The sequence below is a fragment of the Trichomycterus rosablanca genome, chromosome 25, assembly GCF_030014385.1.
Source record: "Trichomycterus rosablanca isolate fTriRos1 chromosome 25, fTriRos1.hap1, whole genome shotgun sequence".
Taxonomy (NCBI): Eukaryota; Metazoa; Chordata; class Actinopteri; order Siluriformes; family Trichomycteridae; genus Trichomycterus; species Trichomycterus rosablanca.
The window spans coordinates 16,556,140-16,581,147 of NC_086012.1; the positions used below are offsets into that span (position 1 = coordinate 16,556,140).

The following is a 25,008-nucleotide window of genomic DNA, read 5'->3' on the forward strand; positions in this document are numbered from 1 at the left end:
AAAACTCACTGTAGATATAAAGGTTTAGGCTAGAGCAGACATGATCGACTCCGGTCATGCTGGGCCAGAATCCTTCTTGCTTAAATATTTAGCTAAAACTGAAGCAGCAGGAACCAAACTTTGTACTCAGAAATAGCAGGAAAATGACCAAACTGCCCTGAACGTGTGTGGAAACAGCAAACGTGTGCATAATTCCAGCACTTCCGCATATTTTCTCACAGTGGGGGTCAAGAGCTTAACACGGAATTAGCCACTCAATGGCGTGTGTAAAGCCAGCGTGGCCGCGAGCGTTTGTTTTGATGGCTGGACGAGGCCAGCGTGACTGAGCCAGTGTTTATACCGGATCATAAATCATCCTCAGGATTGCATCAGCACTGCGAGGTCGACCATGTGCTCGGTGTTGTGGCTGTCTGAGTGTGATTATAGTCTGGCTTTGATAAGTATTTAACAATAATAACAATAATAATTATGTGATTTGGCTGTGCTGGTCTATGACTGATACACAGATTGCTTATTAATACTGACGCCAGTACAAGTCTGGCACAACACTACTAGGGTAGCAACCAGCGTTAACAATTATTAACAAATGTGCTTATTTCACTGTAATTACTCTCCATTCTGAGGTTAAAGGGCAAAAGTTTGCACTCGAGCCTAAACAGGGCACGTTTACCTTGTGCAAATGTAGCTCAAGTGCAGTTTATTCATGATCTATTAATGTCCGGTCATGGAAAGTCACGGGGTGGTTCAGTTTTTCTTCACATTCAAACACCAGATTCCTTTACACAGGTCACAGTGTGATATTCCGTGATCATGGCTTGTGCATAAAATGAACATATACCCTATAGAACCAAAAGTATTTGGACACCTGACCATGAGCTTGTTGGACATCTATTTTAAAAAACAAACTGTATTAAATAGAATGACCGCTATGATCTCTTCAGCTTGAACAAAGCAACAGCCACTTCTGTGATAAGGCTTCTCACAAGAGTTTGAAGAATGTCTGTGGGAATTTGTGCCCCACAGTTAAGAGCACTGCTGGTGGTTCGATTCCAGTTCATTCCAGAGCTGTTCATGCTGGAACAGCAAAAATACTTCTCTAAACTGTTGCAATGTTGAGGGCAGATGTAGCCTAGTGGTTAAGGTACTGGACTAGTAATCGCTGCTAGGTTGCAACTGTTGGGCCCTTGAGCAAGGCCCTTAATCCTCAGTTGCTTAGACAATATAGTGTCACTGTACTGTAAGTCGCTTTGGATAAAAGCGTCCGCTAAATGCAGAATATGTAAAATTGTAAGCACGCAAATTCTCTTTATATAACTGATTTATTACACATGAATTTAAAAGAATACTGTCCCAATACTTTTGTCCATATAGTGTACAATAGTATAATTTACTTTGCCTTTAATTATATTCAGAGATTTTATTGTTGTAAAATAAATGGTGAGAACCAACAATCTCAGATCTATTTGATCACCGAAACAAAGTCTGGTACCAGTTCTTGAATCAACCACTGAATCAAACGATTAAAAACCAAACAAACAAATACAGACTATAACAGTGATTTCCTTTGCATTTTATTCATCAAGCAGGCCGTTATATTTACACACGTGTTCATATTTTACACACATGTTCAGAAGGTAACAGGTTATGCCTGTTTATTGAGCCTACAATCCAAATCAGCTTTAAAATAAAAAACAAACAAACTGTATTTTCTGTATTTCTAATTCACGGGCGGCGCTGTTGCCTCACAGCGAGAAGGGCCTGGGTTCAATTCTTTCTGTGTGGAGTTTGCATGTTCTCCCAGTGTCCGTATGGGTTTCTTCCGGGTGATCCGGTTTCCTCCCAAGAAGTCAGAAGAAAAAGAATTAACCCGTGTGTGTGTGTGTGTTCGCTCTGATTCACCTGTATGAGGTGTTTTCTACCTTTCGCCCAATGAATTAGACCCACTGCAACCCTGACCAGGATAAAGCAGTGCTAAAACAGACAATGAATAAATAACAGGGTGTCTTACATTCAAAGTCTATTTGTTTAAAAATAAAAACAATACAGATTTTGCTCTGTTGCACAAATTGCTGTTAGTAAACCAGATATTTTTATTTAAAATACATCTTGGAGCCCCAATTTTCAGTCTTCATTCTGTCATCAGGTCTGGAACTGAAATGTAACTCCGTATAAAGACGTGAATGTTTCCGTGTTCTGTCCAACCACTGCTGGAGTTCTTAATGTTTCATTAGTGTTTATTTACAACATGGATTCAGCATCTGTGATCATTTAATGAATCGCTTTGCTATAAAAATAGCATCCGGTAGCTGATAGTGATTATAGTGACACAGTTAACACAGTCGGTTAAAATTAAACATCTGAAATGTGTCTTGAGTTTTAGTGATTTATAAAGCCATTAAGGAACGATCAGGTCTCTAATGTTTAGGGTTTGTTACTTAGAGGAAAACAGATTGTAGAAATGACCGGTCCAAATCAAAACTGGACCGTCTGATAATACCGTTCAGGTCTGTGATACAGTGAACACCAGAGCTGGGTGATTATTATTAATACCTGCAAATGTGAATAAAAGCATAATTAGATTAAACAGTCTAACTTTGCATTGATACGACTGTACTATAACAATATAATACTATAACCAGGCAGTTGTAGCCTAGCGGTTAAGGTACTGGACTAGTAATCAGAAGGATGCTGATTCAAGCCCCACACCTGCCAGGTAGCCACTGTTGGACCCTTGAGTACCTAGACTGTATACTGCAAGTCGCTCTGGATAAAAGCTTCTGCTAAATACTGAAAATGTAGGGTGACCATGCGTCCTCTTTTTCCTGGACACGTCCTCTATTTTGGACCTAAAAAATGAGTCCGGTCGGGATTTCTAAATTCGGCTTTTGTAGTCTGTGTGCACTATTCTTTGCGTGTTTTTTTAGGTCCCACCGTCTTGCACTTCTCTTAAATATGGAGCCTCTTAGGGGTCACTAATGAAGAAAAAATATGTGAAGAGCAAAACCTGTACCCAGGGTTTAGTAATCCGTACTCCCAGTTTATAAACTCTACCCACAGATGTATAAACTGTACCCTCAACTTGGCAAAACGGTGCTCACGGTTTTGTAAATCTTACTCTCAGATTTCAAATCTGTGACCTTCATAAGCAGTGCATTCGTGGCCACATACTACGTATAAAACTTTAATATTTGATGATACATGTATTTATATGTATTATTGCTTATGTATGTATTAACTATAATACATACATAACAGATTATATAACAGATTATATACTATAACACTATAGTATATATAACAGATTATAAATCTGAGAATAAGATTTTTTTTTTGCTAAGTTGAGGGTACAGTACGAGTACGGGTTACTAAACCGTGGGTACAGGGGCTCTGTACTTGTTTCTGTACTGTGTTTTTGTCTTGGTCGGGAACCTTGGGAAGCAGAACGCACGACCTGCAAAGCTGATATGTACTGTACGTATCAGTGTTAAATAAAAGTGCCTTTGTTAGTTGACTTGTTAAAAAATTCAATAACATAGTTGCATGGTTATTGATGCATTTGTCAAATATCTGCCATCCTGCTGAGTGTCCTCTTTTGAAAACCAAAATATGGTCACCCTACCTATGACAACTAAAATCTCCACATTTAAATTCTCCTGCATCACCCAGCTCTGATTAACACTGCATTAACACATCAGGCATGACGACCGCCTGCCCACCTCGGTGTCCTGACTGGCGACATTTCGTAGCTCCAGCGTAGCACAACAAACGTGCTGAGAGACACTCTAACATAGAGCACGGACACGGCGTGACCACAGCGGCCACCGAAAACCGGAAACCCCCCGCCAAGTACAAAAGAACAGAAATGAACGGCGAGGCATGAACGTAGAAAAAGTCCTGAAGTCGGTCCCGCTCGATGGTCGTTATAAGACATGGAATGCTGGTTAGGATGAATTTTAGGAAGAAATAAAATGATCCAGTCCGTTAAGGTTCCCACTAACCAAAAAAGTGCACTTATAGTGAATGAACAGGATGAACAGTCGCGTCCATTACGAGGCTGAGTTTAAGGCTATGAAGCATGCAGTGTTCCCTTTAGGATGAAGAAAAAGAATCAGGGATGGACCAATCACAAGCCCACGTGTCCCAATTTTTATATTTGTCCTTATATATTTTAGTTTTTATTTGAATAATTTCTTTAAAAAATACTACATCTAATAGGACATCAGCTTCACTGAACAGCTTTGGAAAGACTATCAGTGACCAGCTATTCAAATGCTGTCATCTTTTTACTGAATGGGCACAAATTCCCACAGACATACTCTAAATTCTTGTGAGAAGATCACACAGAGGTCACTCTATTGTAATAGCATTTGTTTTTGAATGGGACGTCGGAAAAGCCTAATCAGGTGTCCAAATACTTTTGGCCGTATAGTGTGTATTCAGAAAGCCAAAATTGTGAGACGTTTAACAAAGATGTTATTTTATTTCCTCTTTTATTTCATTATTTTTTTTATTTATTGTAGTTAACACTATTTATTTTTTAGTTTTTTAGTTATTTTTGTTTGTCGACTTTGAATTTTCTGAGAACTAATAAAATGCTTTTTATTTTCTCAGTTGTAGAGGTGAGAGGTTCTCATTCATTATTTATTATTCATATCTTATATGACATGTTAAGTATTAGTGCTTCTAAGAATCTATCTAAGCAGGTACAGATTTGCACTTTCAGGTTCGCACATGTAGCTTACTTTTTTTATGTGGGTTTATGATTTGCCCACCCCTGTTGATGTGGCAGAAATTGGATGATAAGTTGTGAGTTTAAGGTGACTGCAGAAGCTTTGATACAAATCAAACAGTCAGTAATAAAAGTCTATTCGAACCGAACCTGCGTCGTAACCGCGCAGGACAGAAATCGAATCCAACCTGGAGCAAACGTAGAAAACGATCGTCACTTTGGCTGAGAAGTGTTTTGTTTACGTTCTGAGTGTTCCGATGCATAGCGCTTCTGTTCGGGTCGGATCAGGAGAGAGGGCGAGCGGAGGGGTAACGGTGTGTCGCGGGGCGTCTCTCCTGACGAAGAGCTGCTGCTAGGAGTTCTGCAGGAGGCGTCTGTAGTGTGGCATGACCTCGTGCTCGGGCAGGTGAAGGTTGAACTCCAGCGCCACCAGGACCGGGAACTCGAAGGCGATCAGCTCGCGGCGGTTCACCCGAAACCTCTCCTCCAGTTTCTGAGGATCAGAAACACCAGCGCTGATTTATTATACAAGAGGAGCGAATGATGGATGACAGATTTCACGGCAGTCAGTAAATTGCACATAAATTAAATGATAGAATAAATAGAAGCTACAACACACAGCACAGCGGACCTTAATAGTTGAATGTAAACCAAGAACATCCAGCGACGATCTCAAATACAAAAATATTCATCTGTGTTTTGACCCCCCCCCTGCATCCACAGAATTGGTTGTTAGTTTTCCAAACTCAGTTACCTGAGTTGTGCTTTTAGCTGCTTTACACTTCGACATCTTGGACGTTTCGTCTAAGTCAAGTCAAATTTATTTATATAGCGCTTTTTACAGTAGACATCGTCTCAAAGCCACTTTACAAAATCCAGGACCAACAGACCAAAAACCCCTATTGAGCAAGCCGAGGGTGACAGTGGCAAGGAAAAACTACCTTAAAATTATAGGAAGAAACCTTGAGAGGAACCAGACTCAGCAGGGACATCTCTCTTGGGTGGCCTGGATTGCTAACTGAATTGCTGTAGGATTGCTAGGACGCCTCATAGTGCAGATTAACCAGTAAACGTGAGGCACTTGAACGCCACATGAATAAAAAACGTTAAATCGCTAAACACAAAATTCACTTAAAACACAAAAACACTTAAATTCACAGCAAATTACACAAGATCATGTCACTGTGATTTTCACGACCGTAAATTAGGTACAGCCCTAATCATGAGGGTAAAGACTGGGGTCAGGGTCACTTTATTATTCCTCATCTGTGTGCAGTGCCTCGACCAGCCAGCAGAGGCCGCAATTGCAGCAGCAGTGAGAAATCCCTTCAGCCCGTCCACCCTCAGACACAGCCAATCGTGCCTGTGCACTGTGTTTCACCGCTGTGCAACCCGAGCACCCAGATGATGAACACTTTTATACAAGATATAAAACCAGCCAGATAATAATAATAATAAAGATAAAATGTGTAAATATTTCCGTACCCTCGTCCATCCCTGTTTTGTTTTCACATGACCCACCATTACATGCTAACAGTACACTGTCAGTACTGAACCCGCGGTGTGGAATGCGAGCAGAACTCACGTCGATCAGCAGCTTGACCTCGTGCTTCTTGAGGTCCCCGCCGATCTTGGCGGCCAGAAGGACGCAGGCGCCGGCGCACAGTTTGCGGTTCTGCTTGTTGAGTTTGCCCTGCAGCACCAGCTTCTCAAAATAAACGAAGGCCATGGCGACGGTGGGCTCCTCGAACGCGCACTCCTGCGCCAGCTTCCTGATCTCCCTCTTCAGGCTGGAACACACGGGTACAGAGTCGCATCAGTGCCAAACTGTCTCCCAGTCCTACCCAGTATACACTTAATGGCCAAAAGTATTTGGACAGCTAACCATTTAATGTCAGAAACATATAATATTAAAAATATGTCTGTGGAGATTTGTGCCCATTTAGTCCAAAGATAACGTCAAGAAAGCCTCAGTTGACATTCTGGTTCATTCCAGAGCTGTTCAGTGGGGCTGAGGTCAGGGTCTCTGTGCAGAGCTTTTCTTCATGTCTTTATAGAGCTCGCTTTGTGAATTGGAACACCGCCATGCTGGAACAGAACAGGAAAGGGCCTTCCCTAAACTGTTGCTGCAAATTTGGAAGCTTATAATTGCCTTTATACAACTGATTTATTGATAAAAAATTCAATAATTACAGGGAGTGTCCCAATACTTTAGCCATATAGGGTAAGTATGATGTTCCTAATAAAGTGGCAAGTAAGTGTACAGATAAGAACATCTGCTCCAGCTGTGGCTCTGACATCACTGGAGTGTTTACCTCCTGATTTTGCTCAGCGTGAGGCGAATGTGAGGGAACTTCTCCTTAAACGTCTCGTTCATGTCCTTCTTCAGGTCTGAGGGCTTGACGTACTCGATCACTGTGGTCTGGAGAGAGACGGGCAGCGATCCAAATCAGTCTCATGTAAACATTTTACTATAAATACATCATTCATTCATCAAAGCTGCTTTAAAAGAAGCCAAGTCTCATCATTTATTCATAGATTGTTACTGAACACCCTACGCTAATCCTGGGCAGGGCACCAAGCTGGCACAGTGCAGTGGGCACCACACACACCCATTCAATCAATTATTTATTCATTAAGTCACTTTTATCACTAATTTATCCTGGTCAGGCTCGCCGTGGGTCTCATTCACTGGGGGAAAGGCAGGAAACACAAACCACAAAACCACAGGGAGAACATGCAAACTCCACCACCCAGCCGGGAAAACAAACCCAAGCCCTTCTCACTGTGAGTCAACAGCGCTACCCACTGCACCACCGTGCCACCCCACACTCACCCATTCAATCATTTGTGGTCGCTCGCTGTAAAAGGTTTGGCATTTTGGTCGGAGTTAATAACGCCCTACGATGGACTGGCACCTTATTAACAGTATTTCTATGCAGGCACTCGACCCACCGTGACTATAATAATAATAAGGATAAAGTGGGCACTAAAAATTAATCTGGCCCACTCAGAAGTGGGTAAGTGTGTCAGGTTGTGTGTGTCTGTTAAAGGCTGCAGCGGTGGGAACGTATTTTGAGAAAAGGCCTCCGATCGATAGTGGGAAGCCGACCAATCAAAACAGCAACTGGAGCTTAAATTGATCCTCTTTACCTTGTGGCATCGTACCAGTTATTCTAAATAAATAAATAAATACACTAATAAAATAAATAAATAAATAAAAACACTAATAAAATAAATAAATAAATAAAACCACATAAAATAAATGTATAAATAAAAAACAAACTAATAAAACAAATAAATACACTGATAAAAATAAATACCACTTATAAAAAATAAATAAATACACTAATAATTAAAAAAGAAAATAGACTAACAAAATAAATAAATGAATAGAAAATAGACTAATAAAATAAATAAATACACTAATAAAATAAATCAATAAATTAAAAAGACTAATAAAAATAAAAATAATACTAATAAACAATGAATAAAAAAAACTACTACTAAAAAATAAATAAATACACTAATAAACAAATAAATAATACTACTAATAAAAATAAATACATACAATAACAATACAAACAGTAATAAAAATAAATAAAGATACTACTAATAAACAATAAATAAATAAATACTATTTATACAAAATAAACAAAAATACTACTAATAATGAATAAATAAACACTAATATAAATATATACATACAGTAATAAAAATAAATAAATACACTAATAAACAATAAATAAAAATACTACTAATAAACAATAAATACATACACTAATAAAATATAAATACACCAAAAAAAAAAAATACAGTAATAACAACATAAATAAATTAATACTACTAATAAAAAAATACATACAGTAATAAAAAAACCAAATACACTAATAAAAAAACCAAAAATAAAGATACTAATAAAAACTAAAGTTGGTGCACAACATTAAGGACTCGGAGAGAATTTCAGGATTCAGTTAATGATCAAAAGCACGCCCTTCATCTCTGTACCAGTCCTTCATCTACACAATAGAAATTGTCACCACACAATAAAAGCAGCAATAGAAGGAAACGGGGGTGAGGCAAAAAACCTTGGATTAAGGTTCCCGCCTGCGCGTACTATTCATCCTGAAAACAAAAACACGACTATAATGGGAATGAGCAGGGAGTCGAGCTCTATATAAACACGATAACGTCTTTCCGCTGGAACATGAGAACGTGATAACGAGCAGCGCTGAATGAAAAGTGTCTGGATGTGAAATATTTCATTAAGTGCGGCGTGGACGTCAGACACCGACACGCCAAACTGCACTGATAATATTCACAGGACTGGGGAGGAGGGGTGGTTATAAGGTCACTGAGAGACGTGAAGTCTGTGGGGAAGCATAAACAGACGTTCCATTGTGGTGTAAGTGACCTCCAGCGCTCATAAAGCATAAAGTTTATGGACTTAAATATAATTTTTTAACATTACTGATACTTGTACGGTGGCTCGGTGGGTAGCACTGTCGCCTCACAGCAAGGTCCTGGGTTTGATCCCCATGTGGGGCGGAGCGGGTCCTTCCTGTACGGAGTTTGCATGTTCTCCCCCGTGTCTGTGTGGGTCTCCTCTGGGAGCTCCGGTTTCCTCCCACAGTACAAAGACGTTCAATGGGTTCGAACTCACCATGTATGAAGGAAAGATGAGCACGCGTTTATGTTTCCCACACGGCCACTGAGGATCGTCTAGAAGGTTGGGGTCGTACTCCCTGAAATCGACCAGCTCGTTCCCTGTGGGTCACAATGGAGCAAAACAAACACGTTCATACACGTCCTGTTTGGGCTCCGAATGCTTCCATCCAAGCCTAATAAAACTGATGAATTTTATTCTGTAGTAAGATGTGTACACGACTCAGTGAAAAGTATTTGAATTAATTAAATACACATAAAACTTTCCCAAAAGTCACAATACAAACAGACAGAATGAAACTTTTAGCACAATTGCACTCATTCACTGTAATAGTATTTATCCTGGATTAATTATTTAGTCATTTCTAACCACAAATATGAATCTGCATCCCAAAACTCACATATTACAGGGCAAACTGTGTCTGTGTGGACGCCCGGCCAGGTCAGCGGCTCGGCTGCGATTCAAACCCGTGAAGTTCAATCACTACGCGGCAGGGTGCGTGAACCTGAGTCGTTTTTGTTTTTTTTGCTGCTAGAGTCATACGTTCATATTTCCTAAAAACAACTACTTTTAAACTAGTTTAGTGTCTTGCTGCATACAGAATATAATGTTTACGCATGTGTGCAGCTCTGACCCTGAACGGCTGGGGCCACGCTCATATCAGTGTAGACTTAAGCGTAAAAATAATATTCTGTACGTCAGGACGGATGAGAAACGAGCTGGCGGTCTCACCCATGTCCAGGCTGCTCTGCTGGCTGTTGGCGCGTGCCAGGATGAGGCTGCGGTGGCTGGCATTGCGGGACTGAGAGAACGACGACGTCGAGTCGATGGTGTTGCGGCGGCCCAGGACGTTGGTGGGGTACATAAACTGCATGTAGGAAACAGTCTGTGGAATAAAAAACACTCGGGTCAAGTAAAGTCACACCCACACACACACACACATTATTTGGACACCTGATCATGAGCTTGTTGAACATCATAGTTCAAATACCACTCTGTTGGAGTATGTCTGTAGGAATTTGTGCCCATTAAGTCAAAAGATGACTCGGGGGTGCAGTCATGCTGGAACAGAAAAGGAACTTCCCTAAACTGTTGCTGGAAAGTTGGTGTCCCAATACTTTGTTGTCCATATAATGTATTTGGATGAATATGAAGTCATGCATGTATTTTACACACATCATCTCACCTTGCCATCAGCACCTAGTTCCACGCCCTCGAGTCCGATCACCATCTCCTTAGCACTGACGCCCCCCGACGGGTGTCTCTGCCGCCCGCTCTCCACCTTCACTCCGTCCCTGCAGGAACGAGAGGTAAAAACGCTCAGCACTGTTCTCTCTGCGCACACTGGCACCGCTCAGGCTGGCACAGACACTTTAGCGATGACTCAGTGAGCAACATGTGCTGTTTCAGTGTGACTGATCGCACCACATGGCAAGATGTTCAGACCGATGAGTTGCTCGGAGTGTAAAAATAAATAAAAATAAAGATTTATAAACACAAACTGCTGTGGTTCCTCTAACACAAACTAACATACTTTTGTTTACTCGTTATGTTTACCTTGTTTCATGCTGTACTTTTGTAAATAAAAACATGTATAAAACCCTTTTTTTTAATAATATTCGAGTGTTTTTATTTGTTGTTTTCAACATGGTCTTCAACAAGAACTGCATGATAGGATCAATGTACATACTGACTAATCTTTTATTATAATATATATTTATACAGGGTATTATGTAGGCTCTAGGGTAATGAAATGAGAAAACACGCTAGCACACCAGAGCTGGGATTTCAGACACATCGTGTCGAATCTCAGCTCTGCCATCCGTCTGGGCTGTGCGGCTGCACGAACAACGATTGGCTGTTGTGACTGTATAGGGAAGGACAAGGACAAGGTTCATAGGGACCTCCTAACTGAGTGAATGACGACCTCTGCTGGCTGGTTGATGGCGTCTGCACAGGGTCGAGGAATAACGCTGATCAGGGTGTGGCTCTCTGTACACAAAGCTGATCCACCTCGTGCAGGTGAAAAAATGCAGTCGGCTACTGAGCACGTGTCAGAGGGGGGTGTCAGTCTTGCTCTCCTTAATTGGGGTGGGGGTCAGCAGCAGTGGAGAGGAAGCATAACGCAATCGGGTATAAATCGGGAGAAAAAAATTTTAATGAACAGTTCTAAGAAGCTTTATTAGCAGGAATGTAAAGAAGCTGTTATATTTAAGGTAGCCTGTATTACAACTGTGAAACAATGCAGAGCCCTGTAACAGAAGCTACATGCTTCCTTAAATGGTTACATTAAAAGCTGATATATTTCTAACTGATTTAATACAGAACACATTGGCGGTCAGTTACGTGTTCCTGCACGTTCCCTCTGATTCAGAGTCTAAGCGAAAAGCCTCTAAAGGCGTGGAAACTGGAGAAAGCATGTCAGACAGGCTAGCGTGTAAGAGGAAGCTGCGTTTCCTTTCTAACTGCTGCTGTTTCATCACACCGAGACAAGAAACAGAGAAAAAAAAGTGACCGGTCGGTCAGTCAGTGCAGGAAGCTGCAGCGTGATTAGATTCGGGTTGTGCAATACGGTAAATATTACTGACAGTAAAGTGAACAGTTATCATTCATCACGATACAGAAGAGCATCAGATCACTCATCCCCGGTCAGTGGGATCGATCGAGGTGGAGCAGAAGCATGACATGAATGTGAAGCGTAGGCAGCATTAGCTGGAGCATCACTAAGCACCGCTGAGCGTGCAAAAAAAGCAAAGCTGGTAAGAGCTGAGAAAAGAAAACACACCGACCACACACACACACACACACACACACACACACACACACACACACACACCATCATGTTCAAACAGCGATCAGATTTCAGAGGGTCGTAAATAAGTGGTGCATACGAGCGACTGCTTGAAGCAAACGTGCACCGTCATCGCCGTCCCCCGAGGATGAAACCGTAACCGACTGACGGCACTAAAATCAATCCTGAACGAGGGAAGGCGCGATGAATTACTACAGCGAGCAAAGTGGTGCTGCGAAATAAAAAAAGCAAAGCCAAGCGGATACGGCCAACGCCGAGCACCGAGTCGTGTCTTCTGACTTAAATCATGCAAATGTGCAGGATAAGACCCTGTTCGTCCTTCCCTCCCTCAAACACACCCGATTGCCGTGCTAAGCTCCTTGTGACTTCCCCACCACGACCCCACTCGTACTGAGAAAGACCCCGTACCACCTTCCCTCCCTCAAACACACCCGATTGCGGCGCTAATCTCCATGTAACTCCCCCACCCAAACCCCACTTGTGCAAGAAAATACCCCGTCCCACCTTCCCTCCCTCAGACATGCCTGATTTTCCACGCTAAGCCCCATGTGACTCGTCCACCCCGACCCCAGTCGTGCAGGAAAAGCCCCCGCCCAACCTTCCCTCCCTCAAACACGCCTGATGTCGCGCTAATCTCCATGTGATTCCTTCAACCCGAACCCACTTGTTCAGGAAAAGACCCTGTCCCACCCTCCCTCCCTCAAACACAACTTTAGTTCACCTCACTTGCACGTCTTTGGACTGTGAGAGGAAACTGGGGAGAACATGCAAAGACATACAGAAAGGACCCGGACCGCCCCACCTGGGGATCAAACCCAGGACCTTCTTGCTGTGAGGCGACAGTAATAGGGCTAATATGTGTGTGTGTGTATGTGTGACCTGTGTGTGACCTATGTGGGTAATATATGTGGCACCTTCAGCAGACCGGCATGCTTCAGACTTGACATACTGACAGAATTAAATGTAATGGGATTACTGGTGCACATTTCTGGTTTTGCTGGCTTGAATGACTCGAGCATTAAGGAGGACAGAGCCGGCATCATTTTTAAACTAACGACAGGTTATCGTTAATGCTTCAATGTGATACCAGTACACACGGCTACACCGTCAAGGTCGAATCCCAGAACTGTGGGACAGTAATAACTCTCAACACTGTGAACTTATGTAACCCCGAGCTGCTATTGTTCAGAAGCCCACAGACGGCGTCCACACTCACGGTCGGCCTGAAGCAGCTTAACGACCCGATGAAACCAAAATATAAAAGCTGGTGGCAGACAGAATGTAGTGAAGAACAGGAGGAAGCGAAAGATGAGCTCAGACCTTCAATAATGAAACACGCTGACTGCTGGACACACAATCTATATGACCAAAAGTATGTGGACACCTATACTCATTACGAACAGTATAGGGAAGGACCTTCCCAGTACCAGAATGGCTGTTCTTGTGACCTGCACCTCAGCATCACTCAACAGCTCTGGAATGAACTGGAACCTCAACTGATGCTTTCTCTCCAGCGTCCATACAAATGCTCTTTTGACTGAATGGGCACAAATTCCCACAGACTTCTTGTGTGAAGAGCAGAGTTGTTCTAGCTGAAAAGATCACAGAGAGGTCACTAATTTAACAAGCTCATGGTCGGGTGTCCAAATACTTTTGGTCTTATAGTTACCTACGACACTAAGCCTGCTTTGGATTGGTTAGTTGGATGGATGGTTGGTTGGTTGGCTGATTGATAAACTGGTTGGTTGGATGGTTAGTTGGCTGATTGATTGGTTAGTTGGAATGATGGTTGGTTGGTTGGCTGATTGATTTGCTGGTTGAATGGATGAATGGTTGGTTGGTTGGCTGATTGATTTGCTGCTTGGTTAGTTGGGTGTCTGTTTGGTTGGCTGGTTGAATGGATGAATGGTTGGTTGGTTGGATGGAAGGATGGTTGGCCGATTGATTAACTGATTGGATGGGTGGTTTGTTGGCTGATTTGCTGGTTGGTTAGTTGGAAGGATGGTCAGTTGGTTGGCTGGTTAGTTGGATGGATGGTTGGTTGGCTGATTGATAAACTGGTTGGTTGGATTGTTTGTTGGCTGGTTGATTGGTTAGTGGAATGGCTGGATGGTTGGCAGATTGATTGGTTAGTTAAATTGATGGTTTGTTGGCTGGTAGATTGGTTAGTTGGTTGGATGGTTGGCTGGTTAATCAATTATTTGGATGTATGGTTGGTTGGCTAATGGATGGTTTGTTTGTTGGCTGGTTGATTGGTTAGTTGAATGGATGGTTTGTTTGTTGGTTGGTTGATTGGTTGGATGATTTGCTTTATATAAAACTCTCAAGACCTCCTAAATTCCACCACCTCTTAATTTCACTGATCACACAAAACCACCTTTAATTTACTCCAACTTTTTGGATGTTTTATTTTTCTCTGGCGTAAGTAAAACTCTCACAGATGGCGGCACAATGAAGCAGGTATTAGACGTAACATGCTGAAGGATACATACCCTGTTTGGCTACAATCTCGATAGGGCAGGACAGAAAATACACTATAGAAGGATCTTCTGCCACTGATAAGCACTATCCTACAAAGACAAGAAGCAAACATGAACTAACTCAGTGAACTAAAGTGACACACAGATCAGCAGACGGAGCCACAGACAGCAAACTCGTGCATTTATAACACACGTATCTCACACACTCATGTGAGGTGAACTTCTAATAAAGTCTCAGACGTTTTAGGATGAAAACAAGTCATGCAGACATTTAAAAGGAAAAATAATCAGAATGATTAAAGTGTACCGACAGAAGATCACGACTATGTGGTGTTGACGAGGTTCTAATGTATACAATATGATACATGCATCGTTTCCCTTTATCCCATAGTTTAACATCATACCATGATCCACAGGAAGTTCCTTATAACTTGGGACTCACTTTTACCTAAATTAATGATCCAGAAAACCTAAATTCAGCACTTGCTCGGGACCCAAAACCTTCAGCTGTTTGACTGGACCAGATTTCAATACCAGTATTAATAAATGTTCTTGAAACAGAACCGGTCCCTGGTTTCTGCACGGGCGCCTCTATCTGCTAACCAGGGTTCTTGCACACCCACCCACTTAGCCCGGTCATCCCACCCAGCAGACACGATGGCCAATTATTGTACCTGCTAGATGGCACCCAGCCGACCGGTGGCAGAGCCGAGATTCGAACCGGGGTGTTCAGAATCTCGCTGCTGGTGTGCTAGCTGAATATCCCGCTGCACCACCTGGGCACCTAAATTATTAATATTAAGTTCTATAATGACGTGTGATTCCTAATCAGTGATTCTGATTGGCTCAGTGTTACGCAGCTTGACTAGATCTATTACAAAGTACATGGAAAAGTGGTCTCTTGCCACGTGGTTGGCATTTATACTAAGTTCATAGGTTTATTTGGTAGTAAGGAGGAGAAGCTGGAGGTGTCGTGTTTATTTGCTTGAAGCAAACATTGACAATTTTTGACTCTTACTTGGGCTTTTGTACCGTGTATTGCTGGCACACACACAGTGGAAGTGAAACATATAAGCACTATTGTTTAACAGGGCTGGATAGAACACAATGTACCGACCGGTGCCACCCTGCCGAGCTCCTGCCCTGCTGGGAATGAATAATGTATAATAAATAAATAAAACCAACATGCTGGTCCTCACTGCTCAAACATTAAGATGAATCTATTAGTGAGAAACGTTCCCCAGTCTAACATGGATTTTTATGGATTTACATAACCTGATTCCCAAAAAAGTTGGGACAACTAATTTTTTACAACTCATAATCTGAATTACGTATGAATGTGTCCCTTACATGCACATTTAACTTATATATATATATATATATAATTCATAAAACAACATACACTATATGGACAGAAGTATTGGGACACCCCTTTTAATTTCCATTCATGTCTTTCAGCCACAACAGTTGCTAACAGATGTAATATATCAAATTTATATGCTTTAAACTTTGCAGCAACAGTTTAGGGAAGGCTCCTGTTCCGGTATTACTGTACCCCTGTGCATAAACACTCACTGAACAGCTCTGAAATGAACTGGAACATCAACTGAGACTTTCTTGAGGAACTTAGTGGGCACAAATTCCCACAGCCATACTTCAAAGTCTTGTGAGAAGCCTGCTCAGAAGAGCGGCTGTTGCTGGTTGTTCTAGCTGAAAAGATCACACAGAGGTCACTGGATGTTATTTTGAAACAAGCTCATGGTCAGGTGTCCAAATACTTTTGGTCGTACAGTGTAAATTTCCATCGTATGGAGGCAGAATGGTATATTTTAATAATGGAATATAAATTACACTAATTACCACTGTAATCATTATTTTTACTCATTTAATTACCTAAAGAAAGCATGAATGAAAGCTGGAGCAACGGTTTTCTGAAGCGTCACATCTGCTTTAAATCAATGAAGCAAGTGATTTTTATCGCGACCCAGGCAACACAAATGATGCATCAAAACGAAACTCAGAACAAAATATACTTAGTTAATAAAAATGGTGGCAATCTGGTCCCACTGTGGTCTACAAGATGTAACGTAAAGCCTCCACAAGAGGGCATTCGTACACAAGTTCATTTCGAGCCAGTTTGGGTTACAGCGATCGTGTAAACGTACCTCCCGTTCTGGATATCATGCTGTCTCATGTTCTTGATGAAGTGAACCTTCTTGAAGCTCTTTGGTCGGGGTGAACCAGATAAGGTTCTGCATCTAACGGAAACAGAGAAGAGCGACAGAAAAAGCTCCAGTTAGTAAGATGGAAACTTAATTAACTCGTCTTTCACTCTAAAATGTAAACTACATGGCTGAAAGTATACGGACACTTGGTCAAAGGCTTGTCAGTATAGAACGGCCTCTCTATTCGCAGCTTTAACAGCCTCCACTCTTCTGGGAACGCTTTTACAGATTCAATCAATGGAGCTTTTGTAACGTCAGGCACTGATGTTAGATGGGAAGGCCTGGCTTACCATCAGCATTCAATTTATCCCAAAATTGTTCAGTGAGGTTTATTTCAAATCCAGCAGAGAGTGCTATCGACTGGCCGGACACCTACACAGACAAGATCGTCTATGTCTTGGAGGGGATGAGGAACGGTACCAACAGGGCAAGTCCCACCACCACCAAGTTGCCACTGTTTGGCCCCTGAACATGGCCCTTATACTATATTGCTTGAATTGTATTCAAACACAAATGTAAGCATCCACAAAATGAGATAAATGTTAATGTAAGTTGGAGCGGAATGGATTGCCACCCTGCTCAGGGGATTGGCGCCCTGTCTGCTCCCACCACACAGTTTTACACTAATTGCATCCCAGCGCGATAACAGTCCCGCACCGATCAATACGACAGGAGATACAGCGAGATGGCGAGATGTTCATGCCGATACAGGTGAGCGCCTTCTGTACCTGCGCAGGGGGGCGTTCTCCTCGATGTCCTCCAGAGTCTCCAGAGAAGAGCGCTGGGAAATCAGCCTCCGCCTGAGAACGACGACACAATCACAACATCATGAGATCTCAGACACGTGTGATGATTCCACATGAGACGGTGCCTGGAAAAACTGGCTGTAGTGGTTCTGAGCTGAACCTGAGGATCCTGTTTTTCCATTTACCGTGTCGACTATATGGGAAAAAAAAATATTTGGACACCCTTTGTAATGCAGAACCTGACTGAGAGGTTTAAAGAAAACGAGCAGTATTGAGTTGCTGTAAGTGGAGAACATGCTCTTGTGTATCCTGTATGGATTTCCACACCGTGCTTATTTATTAAAGAAGTGGTTTATTTTTGCAAAGGGAACCCAGACGTAGAGAATCCTACAGCGATTAGGATCACTGATCAACCTTAATGCAGAACTTGGTTTGGTTCTTTTTCTATCAGTTTGTCATTTCCATTTCCCCGCTACAAATGCTCCGCTCCCACGCTGGCCGAGAAGAGCCGCAGACTCTGATAAGCTCCAAATCGTTACACCCAGACGTCTGGTAAGTCCATGCCGACAGATCTGGAGAGGGACAAGCAATGAACTGCCAGCAGTTTGGGTGGCCAAGACTCATTAATGGTGGAGGACATGAAGGTTATGGCACCTAATACGGACCTACAGAAGATCTGCTGTGGCTCAGAGCGCTGTTGGGAAGAGAATAAAGCTCAGAGTGTTTCAGAATCCCACCAACACTGCTGCACCTGATACACTCAGACCAGAGCGGCACACACAGCCACCACACATGGGGTACAGAGGTCACAGTCAGTAATTGTGGGTAAGTGTAGCTTATATTATAAAAAACAAGTGAGAGGTGCCAAGGTGGCGCAGTGGGATATTCCGCTAGCACACCAGCGCCAAGATTCTGAACTCCTCGGTTCGAAACTCCGTGTTGCCACTGGTTGGCTGGGCACCATCTAGCAGGCATAATTAACAGTGCCTGCAGCAGACACGGGTCTGCTAGGGCGGGATGACCAGACCAAGCGCTGTGTAAGGACCCTGATTAGCAGATAGAGGCACCTGTGCAGAATGCATGGGTGAAAAGGGTTTCGCTAAGGGCTGCACGCGGGTCGGAGGAGGCGTAAGGTGCAATATACCCTCCTCACTGCGATCGGGGGTCCCCCAGCAGCAGAAGACAAATTGACCACAATAAATTGGGAGAAAATGCAGAAATAAAACAGAAAAAATGCACGTATGTATCAGACTGGTGAGCTAGTTTGATGGATCTTGAGAAACACAACTGGAAACCATTTGTGCCGGACGCCGGCGGCACCGTCTGCTCGCTATTACGGCACAAAGGAATTTTCCAACGATTTGTCCCATCAAATAAACAGCAGCCATTGTTTCAGTGAGCAGCAGGACGGTACGTCACCGAGTTCCTGCATCACGGCTCAAATATTTCAGTTGAGAGAACTATTTATAGCTATTTAAGGAGTGTATTACCCAACACACACACCCAACCACCCTTAAACCCCCCAAACACACACACCCATCCACCCACTCAAACACACAAACACACACAGTAGGTACGGGTTGGTTTTGGGGTCTTATCTCATTCCTAATCTCATTCGTGCTTCTTTATTAATGGAAGACGTTAGTGGAACGTCGGAATGATGTCAGACAGACCAGCACTAATGAAACACGTCACTCTGTACAGAACAATTAAAGAGAAGAGACGCTTGAAGAAATCCGGTGAAACTGGTTTCATTTCACACCTTTAGCATTCTGTCTTTCTCATGAACGTGTACATGAACCTCATAAATCCACAGGCCATGAATTCCTGCCTCTGCTAGAACAGCAGGAGAAATATCTCATCACCACGGTGCCAACTTCGGGATTGGGGGTGGGGGGATTGTTTTGGATTGGATTGTTCGTGCTCTTAAGTTCCAGTGAAGGAAAATGCACTTTCTGGAGAAGTATGCACTTTCAGCCGTGTGCCAGCAGTTGAGGGAATGCACAACTTTACATTTTCAGTATGTAGCAGACACTTTTATCCAAACAGACTTACAGTACAGTGACAATATATTGTCTAAGCAATTGAGGGTTAAGGGCCTTGCTCAAGGGCCTAACAGTGGCAACCTGTCAGTGGAGGGGCTTGAACCAGCAACCTTTGAATTACTAGTCCAGTACCTTACCCGCTAGGCCACAACTGTCCCTGTATTTGTCTGTAACGTTTACATTTCTGGCATTTAGCAGACATTTTTATCCAAAGCGACTCACAGTATACAGTTTTAAGCAATTGAGGGTTAAGGGCCATGCTCAAGGGCCCAACAGTGGCAGTGGTGGGGTTTGAACCAGCAACCTTATGATTACTAATCCAGTACCTTAATCGCTAGAGTACAACTGTCATTTATACATATACACATTTGGAAGCTGGGGTCAGTCATCGTACAGTGCCCCTGAGCACAGCGTTTAGGGCCTTGCTTTGCTCACAGCAGAGTCTGGATTTGAACCGACAATCTTCTGATCGATAATCCAAAGCACAACCCAATAATCCAGGGTTTTTCACATTTTTTTTTAAGCGACCCACATTTTGTCCATAATTTTTATAATAATGCATCTTAATCTGGTCCCACTGTGGTTTACAAGATGTAACATAAAGCCTCCACAAAGGGGCGTTCCCATACGAGTTTACTCACTTTCTTAACCGCTTAGCCTATCCCAGCTTTTCAATGGTAACACCCTGGACGGGACGCCAGTCCATCACAGGGCGGACGCAGACACACACACACACACACACACACACACATTCACCTATAGAGCAGTTCAGTTTCCCCAATTAACCTGACTGCATGTTTTTGTTCTGTGGGACGAAACCGGAGTTCCCGGAGGAAACCCACACAGACACGGGGAGAACATGCAAACTCCACACAGAAAGGACCCGGACCGCCCCGCCTGGGGATCGAACCCAGGACCTTCTTGCTGTGAGGCGAGCCACCGTGCCGCCCTCAATACGAGTTTAATTATTTCTTATTTTTTAATTGATAGGGCAGTTGTAGCCTAGCCGTTAAGGTACTGGACTAGTAACCAAAAGGTTGCTGGTTCAAGCCCCACCACTGCCATGTTTCTGCTGTTGGGCCCTTGAGCAAGGCCCTTAACCCTCAATTGCTTGTACACTGTCACAGTACTGCAAGTCGTCTTGGATAAAAGTGTCTGCTAAATGCCGAACATGTAAATGTCTCTTCGACCCATTTTTCTGGCTTGTCAAGTCAAGTCAAGTCAACTTTATTTATATAGCGCTTTTTACAATATACATTGTCTCAAAGCAACTTTACAAAATCCAGGGCCAACAGATACAAAAACCCCTGTTGAGCAAGCCGAGGGCGACTGTGGCAAGGAAAAACTCCCTGAAAATTACTTGTGACCCACCAGGGTCGGATTGCAGGGCGTGTTTCCTCCGCGTGGATCTGGACGGTGCAGATAATGAGCTTTAAAGCACTTCCAGTACTGAGGGCAAACAGGGGCACGCTGGGTGACGAGCAGCGGCGTTATAAGGACACGCTAATGAGCTACACAGATTTTGGCAATCTCTGGATTCGTGCTCGGCAATCGGCTCATTTAACATTCGGAAGAGAATACAATTCCCACTCCGGACGAGCTCTGTTCTAATAAAGTCTGCACAAAGGGCGCCGGCATCATCAGTAATGCAGTCTGTGTGTGAAGACGCTACTTTAGACAGACGCTTTAGTCTAGCAGTTTGAAGCAGGGTGGCGTTATGCACTATTTTACACCATAAAGATTCAAAAACAAACATTTTAACAGCAGACATACTTAAGAGTAATCTTAGAGGCTAATAATATACATTTTTATGCCTAAGGGAAGCATAAACAATTAAATAAAGAGATCGGTACTACAGCACCAGCATAAACAGACGTTCATGCTACATTAGCAGAATAAACAGACGTACACTGATCAGCCATAACATTAAAACCACCTCCTTGTTTCTACACTCACTGTCCATTTTATCAGCTCCACTTACCATATAGAAGCACTTTGTAGTTCTTTGTAGTAGACACAGCAATGCTGCTGGAGTTTTCAAACACCTCACTGTCACGTGGGCAGTGCTCTGTTTACCACCGATGAAGGTCTAGAAGATGACCGACTCAAACAGCAGCAATAGATGAGCGATCGTCTCTGACTTTACATCTACGAGGTGGACCAACTAGGTAGGAGTGTCTAATAGAGTGGACGGTGAGTGGACACGGTATTTAAAAACTCCAGCAGCGCTGCTGTGTCTGATCCACTCATAAGAGCACAACACACACTAACACACCACCACCATGTCAGTGTGACTGCAGTGCTGAGAATGATCCACCACCTAAATAATACCTGCTCTGTGGTGGTCCTGTGGGGGTCCTGACCATTGAAGAACAGCATGAAAGGGGGTAACAAAGCATGCAGAGAAACATATGGACTACAGTCAGTAATTGTAGAACTACAAAGTGCTTCTATATGGTAAGTGGAGCTGATAACATGGACAGTGAGTGTAGAAACAAAGACACAAATGTCCTGGATCACCAATTAAAAGAAGGTCCGTACTACATAACCAGGGTAAACAGAGGTCACTGTTACACCACACCAGTTTGCTTCTTCACCTTCTACACAAAGCCGTTTTTATGGAACTTATATTTTTTAAAACACCTTTAGTTTCAGGCTTGTAAAACCAATCTTTAAAATCGTGCATAAATCTAGACGAGTCGAGTCTAGACCCGAGCGCACGAGTCTAAACTGATCAAACATCTCAGACGTACTCAAGAGTTAAGCGAGCTGCAGTTTGTGTGGGTGCATGTACGAGCCATAAACGGGCGTGTGTAAGCACATCTAACAGCACGGATTCCTTATGATGCCAGTTCTGGCAGCTCGTCTGAAAATCCTGCCAGCGCCGGCAGCAGGAAGTGGAAACTGAAGGGAGGAAACGAGGAACAGAGGGAGGATAGAGAGTTGGGGTTTGGGCCGTCCTGACAGTGTCAGGTTTGTTGAACCGTTTCGGGGCCGTGGCTGGAAGGCCGGTCTGACCCTGGTGTATGAAGTTTGCCATGTTCTCTGTTTGTAAACATTTTCTGCATTTAGCAGACGATCATCCTAAGCGACTTACAGTACTGTGACTGTATACAGTCTAAGCAATTGAGACCTAAGGGCCGTGCTTAAGGGTCTAACAGTGGCAACCTGGCAGTAGTGGGGCTTGAACCAACAACCTTTCGATTACTAGTCCAGTACTTTACCCACTAGACTGGTTCTCTCTAAGCAGCCAGAGAAGGCAGAAATGCAGAAGGTGTACTGACTCCCACCAGCCTGTTCAGGTTGTATTCCCGCTCAGAGTCCCGGGTCTCAGTGGACCCTGACCAGGATGAAGTGGTGGTTGTGTGTGTTTTACAGTTCTACAACACACACACACACACGCACAGTAATGAAATAGTGGTGGATGGTATGTCACGATACTATTGAAGAATCACGATAAATCGAACGATATTTTGTTCAGCCTTAACAAATCAAAGTGTTTGTACACACACACACACACACACACACACACACACACACACATACATAGTGGTGGACAGTATATCACGATACTTTTGAAGAATCACGATACAATAAACTATATTTCGTTCTGCCTTAACAAATCAAAATGTTTGTACACACCACACACACAAAATAATGAAATAGTGGTGGACGGTATATCGCGATACTTTTGAAGAATTCTGATAAATTGAACGATATGTCGTTCTGCCATCACAAATCAAAGTGTTTACACACACACACACACACACACACACCCACACCCAGAAAATAATGAAATAGTGGTGGACGGTATATCGCGATACTTTTGAATATAAATATACTGAATAAATTGAACGATATTTCGTTCTGCCATCACAAATCAAAGTGTTTACACACACACACACACAATAATGAAATAGTGGTGGACGGAATATCGCGATACTTTTGAAGAATCCTGATATATTAAACGATATGTCGTTCTGCCATCACAAATCAAAGTGTTTGCACACACACACACACACACACACACACACACACACACACACACACACACACACACACACACGAGGGTACCTGGATTTCTGGAGGTCGAAGGCGGAGGTGCTGATGTGACCCCCCTCGGTGCAGCACGGTACTTGCCCCCTGCAGGATGCGCTGCTCGGGAGTCCCTGAGTAAAAGTGTGCAGGCGGCCGCGCGCGACGGAAAACGGCGAGCCGAAGACCTGCGCGTTCAGGACCGGCGTGTCCACCGGGGGGCTCGTGCCTAAGGCAAAGCTCGCGCGCCTGTTTGGTACCGGAACCGGGGCCTCCTCCTCCTCCTCCGCCTCGTGCTCCTCTTCCTCCTCCTCCTCCTCTTCTTCCTCCTCCTCCTCTGCAGCGGGCACGGAGCTCCGGTCTCGCTCATCATCTATGTGCGCGTCCCCGTCCTCGCGCACGGGCCGCCCATCCAGAGAAATGCTGCTGAGGAAGGAAAGCGCCGCCTGCCTCCTGCGCGGGTCCGCGGCGGCGCGCCTCCGAGCTGGCTCCGTCCCGCAGCGCTTGGTCAGCGACGCGGCCGCCATGGAGGCTCGAACCTGAGCGGCGGCACTATAGTCAGCTCTACCGAAGCGTCTATCTGCACATGCGCGTCATCGCGTGCAGCTTCTGCGTGGACTCGCGGTTTACAGCACGAGCGCCGCACACTGTGTGTACTGTAGCGAAAACACAGAAAAGCCAAGGTCACGTGCACCAGGCGTGCGCACCAATCAGCTTCAGGGAAAATCTGCTCAGTCCTTCTGGCCCCGCCCACTTCAGAGAGCGTTCCAAACTATTACATAATACTAATATTGTTATAATAAACAGCTTTATTTATTATAGTACTGTTATATTATTATAGATTTAGTTATTATAATACCAACTGTATTTATAAAACATTTATAATAATTATAATAATTAATATACAATTACAACCAAGCAATAATAATACAATAATAACACCGTTACAACAATCAACAAAAAGTTCTGGACAATTTTGGTGCAAACACACCAGGTGTCCGTCACATCTAGTAGAAGCAGCATTGTTGGCGCTTCAGTCTCGACTTAAAATAATTTTCACTTAAAATAATCACATTAATTACTGTCTGGCGCCCAGTTAAGTGAACCAGACCTGCTGCAATCCTGACCACAGTAAACTGGTTGATGAATTTTAAATTAAATGAAAAGTAATAATTGTAGCAACAATGAATAACACCAGCAACAACAACAAAAAAACAGTTAAAATACTACTAAATACTAAATAAGTAAAATACTACTACTACTACTACTA

At 43.3% G+C, this 25,008-nt stretch overlaps 1 protein-coding gene across 2 annotated transcripts; it reads right to left on the minus strand.

The window, feature by feature from the left end:
- Positions 1 to 1,554: 1,554 nt before the first annotated feature.
- Positions 1,555 to 24,370, minus strand: cables1 (Cdk5 and Abl enzyme substrate 1). Of its 2 annotated transcripts, XM_062988102.1 has the most exons (10): positions 23,778 to 24,370; positions 17,641 to 17,712; positions 16,853 to 16,945; positions 14,700 to 14,777; positions 10,582 to 10,690; positions 10,128 to 10,281; positions 9,393 to 9,496; positions 7,045 to 7,151; positions 6,315 to 6,519; positions 1,555 to 5,222 (listed from the first exon to the last, which is right to left on the minus strand). In XM_062988102.1, the coding sequence occupies exons 1-10, from the start codon at positions 24,263 to 24,265 to the stop codon at positions 5,082 to 5,084; spliced, it is 1,551 nt and encodes a 516-aa protein (XP_062844172.1). In that variant the 5' UTR covers positions 24,266 to 24,370; the 3' UTR covers positions 1,555 to 5,081. The 2 variants fall into 2 exon arrangements, with proteins under 2 accessions (XP_062844172.1, XP_062844173.1); XM_062988103.1 differs by lacking the exon at positions 17,641 to 17,712 and having other exon boundaries at positions 23,778 to 24,071.
- Positions 24,371 to 25,008: the final 638 nt, after the last annotated feature.

Coding starts and splice junctions, on each gene's coding strand:
- cables1 (XM_062988102.1), bottom strand. CDS start 24,265: ATGGCGGCCGCGTCGCTGACCAAGCGCTGCGGGACGGAGCCAGCTCGG. Junction 14,778..16,852: donor CATGATATCCAGAACGGGAG/GTACGTTTACAC, acceptor TTGTCTTTGTAG/GATAGTGCTTATCAGTGGCA. Junction 9,497..10,127: donor GCAGAGCAGCCTGGACATGG/GTGAGACCGCCA, acceptor TGTGACCCACAG/GGAACGAGCTGGTCGATTTC.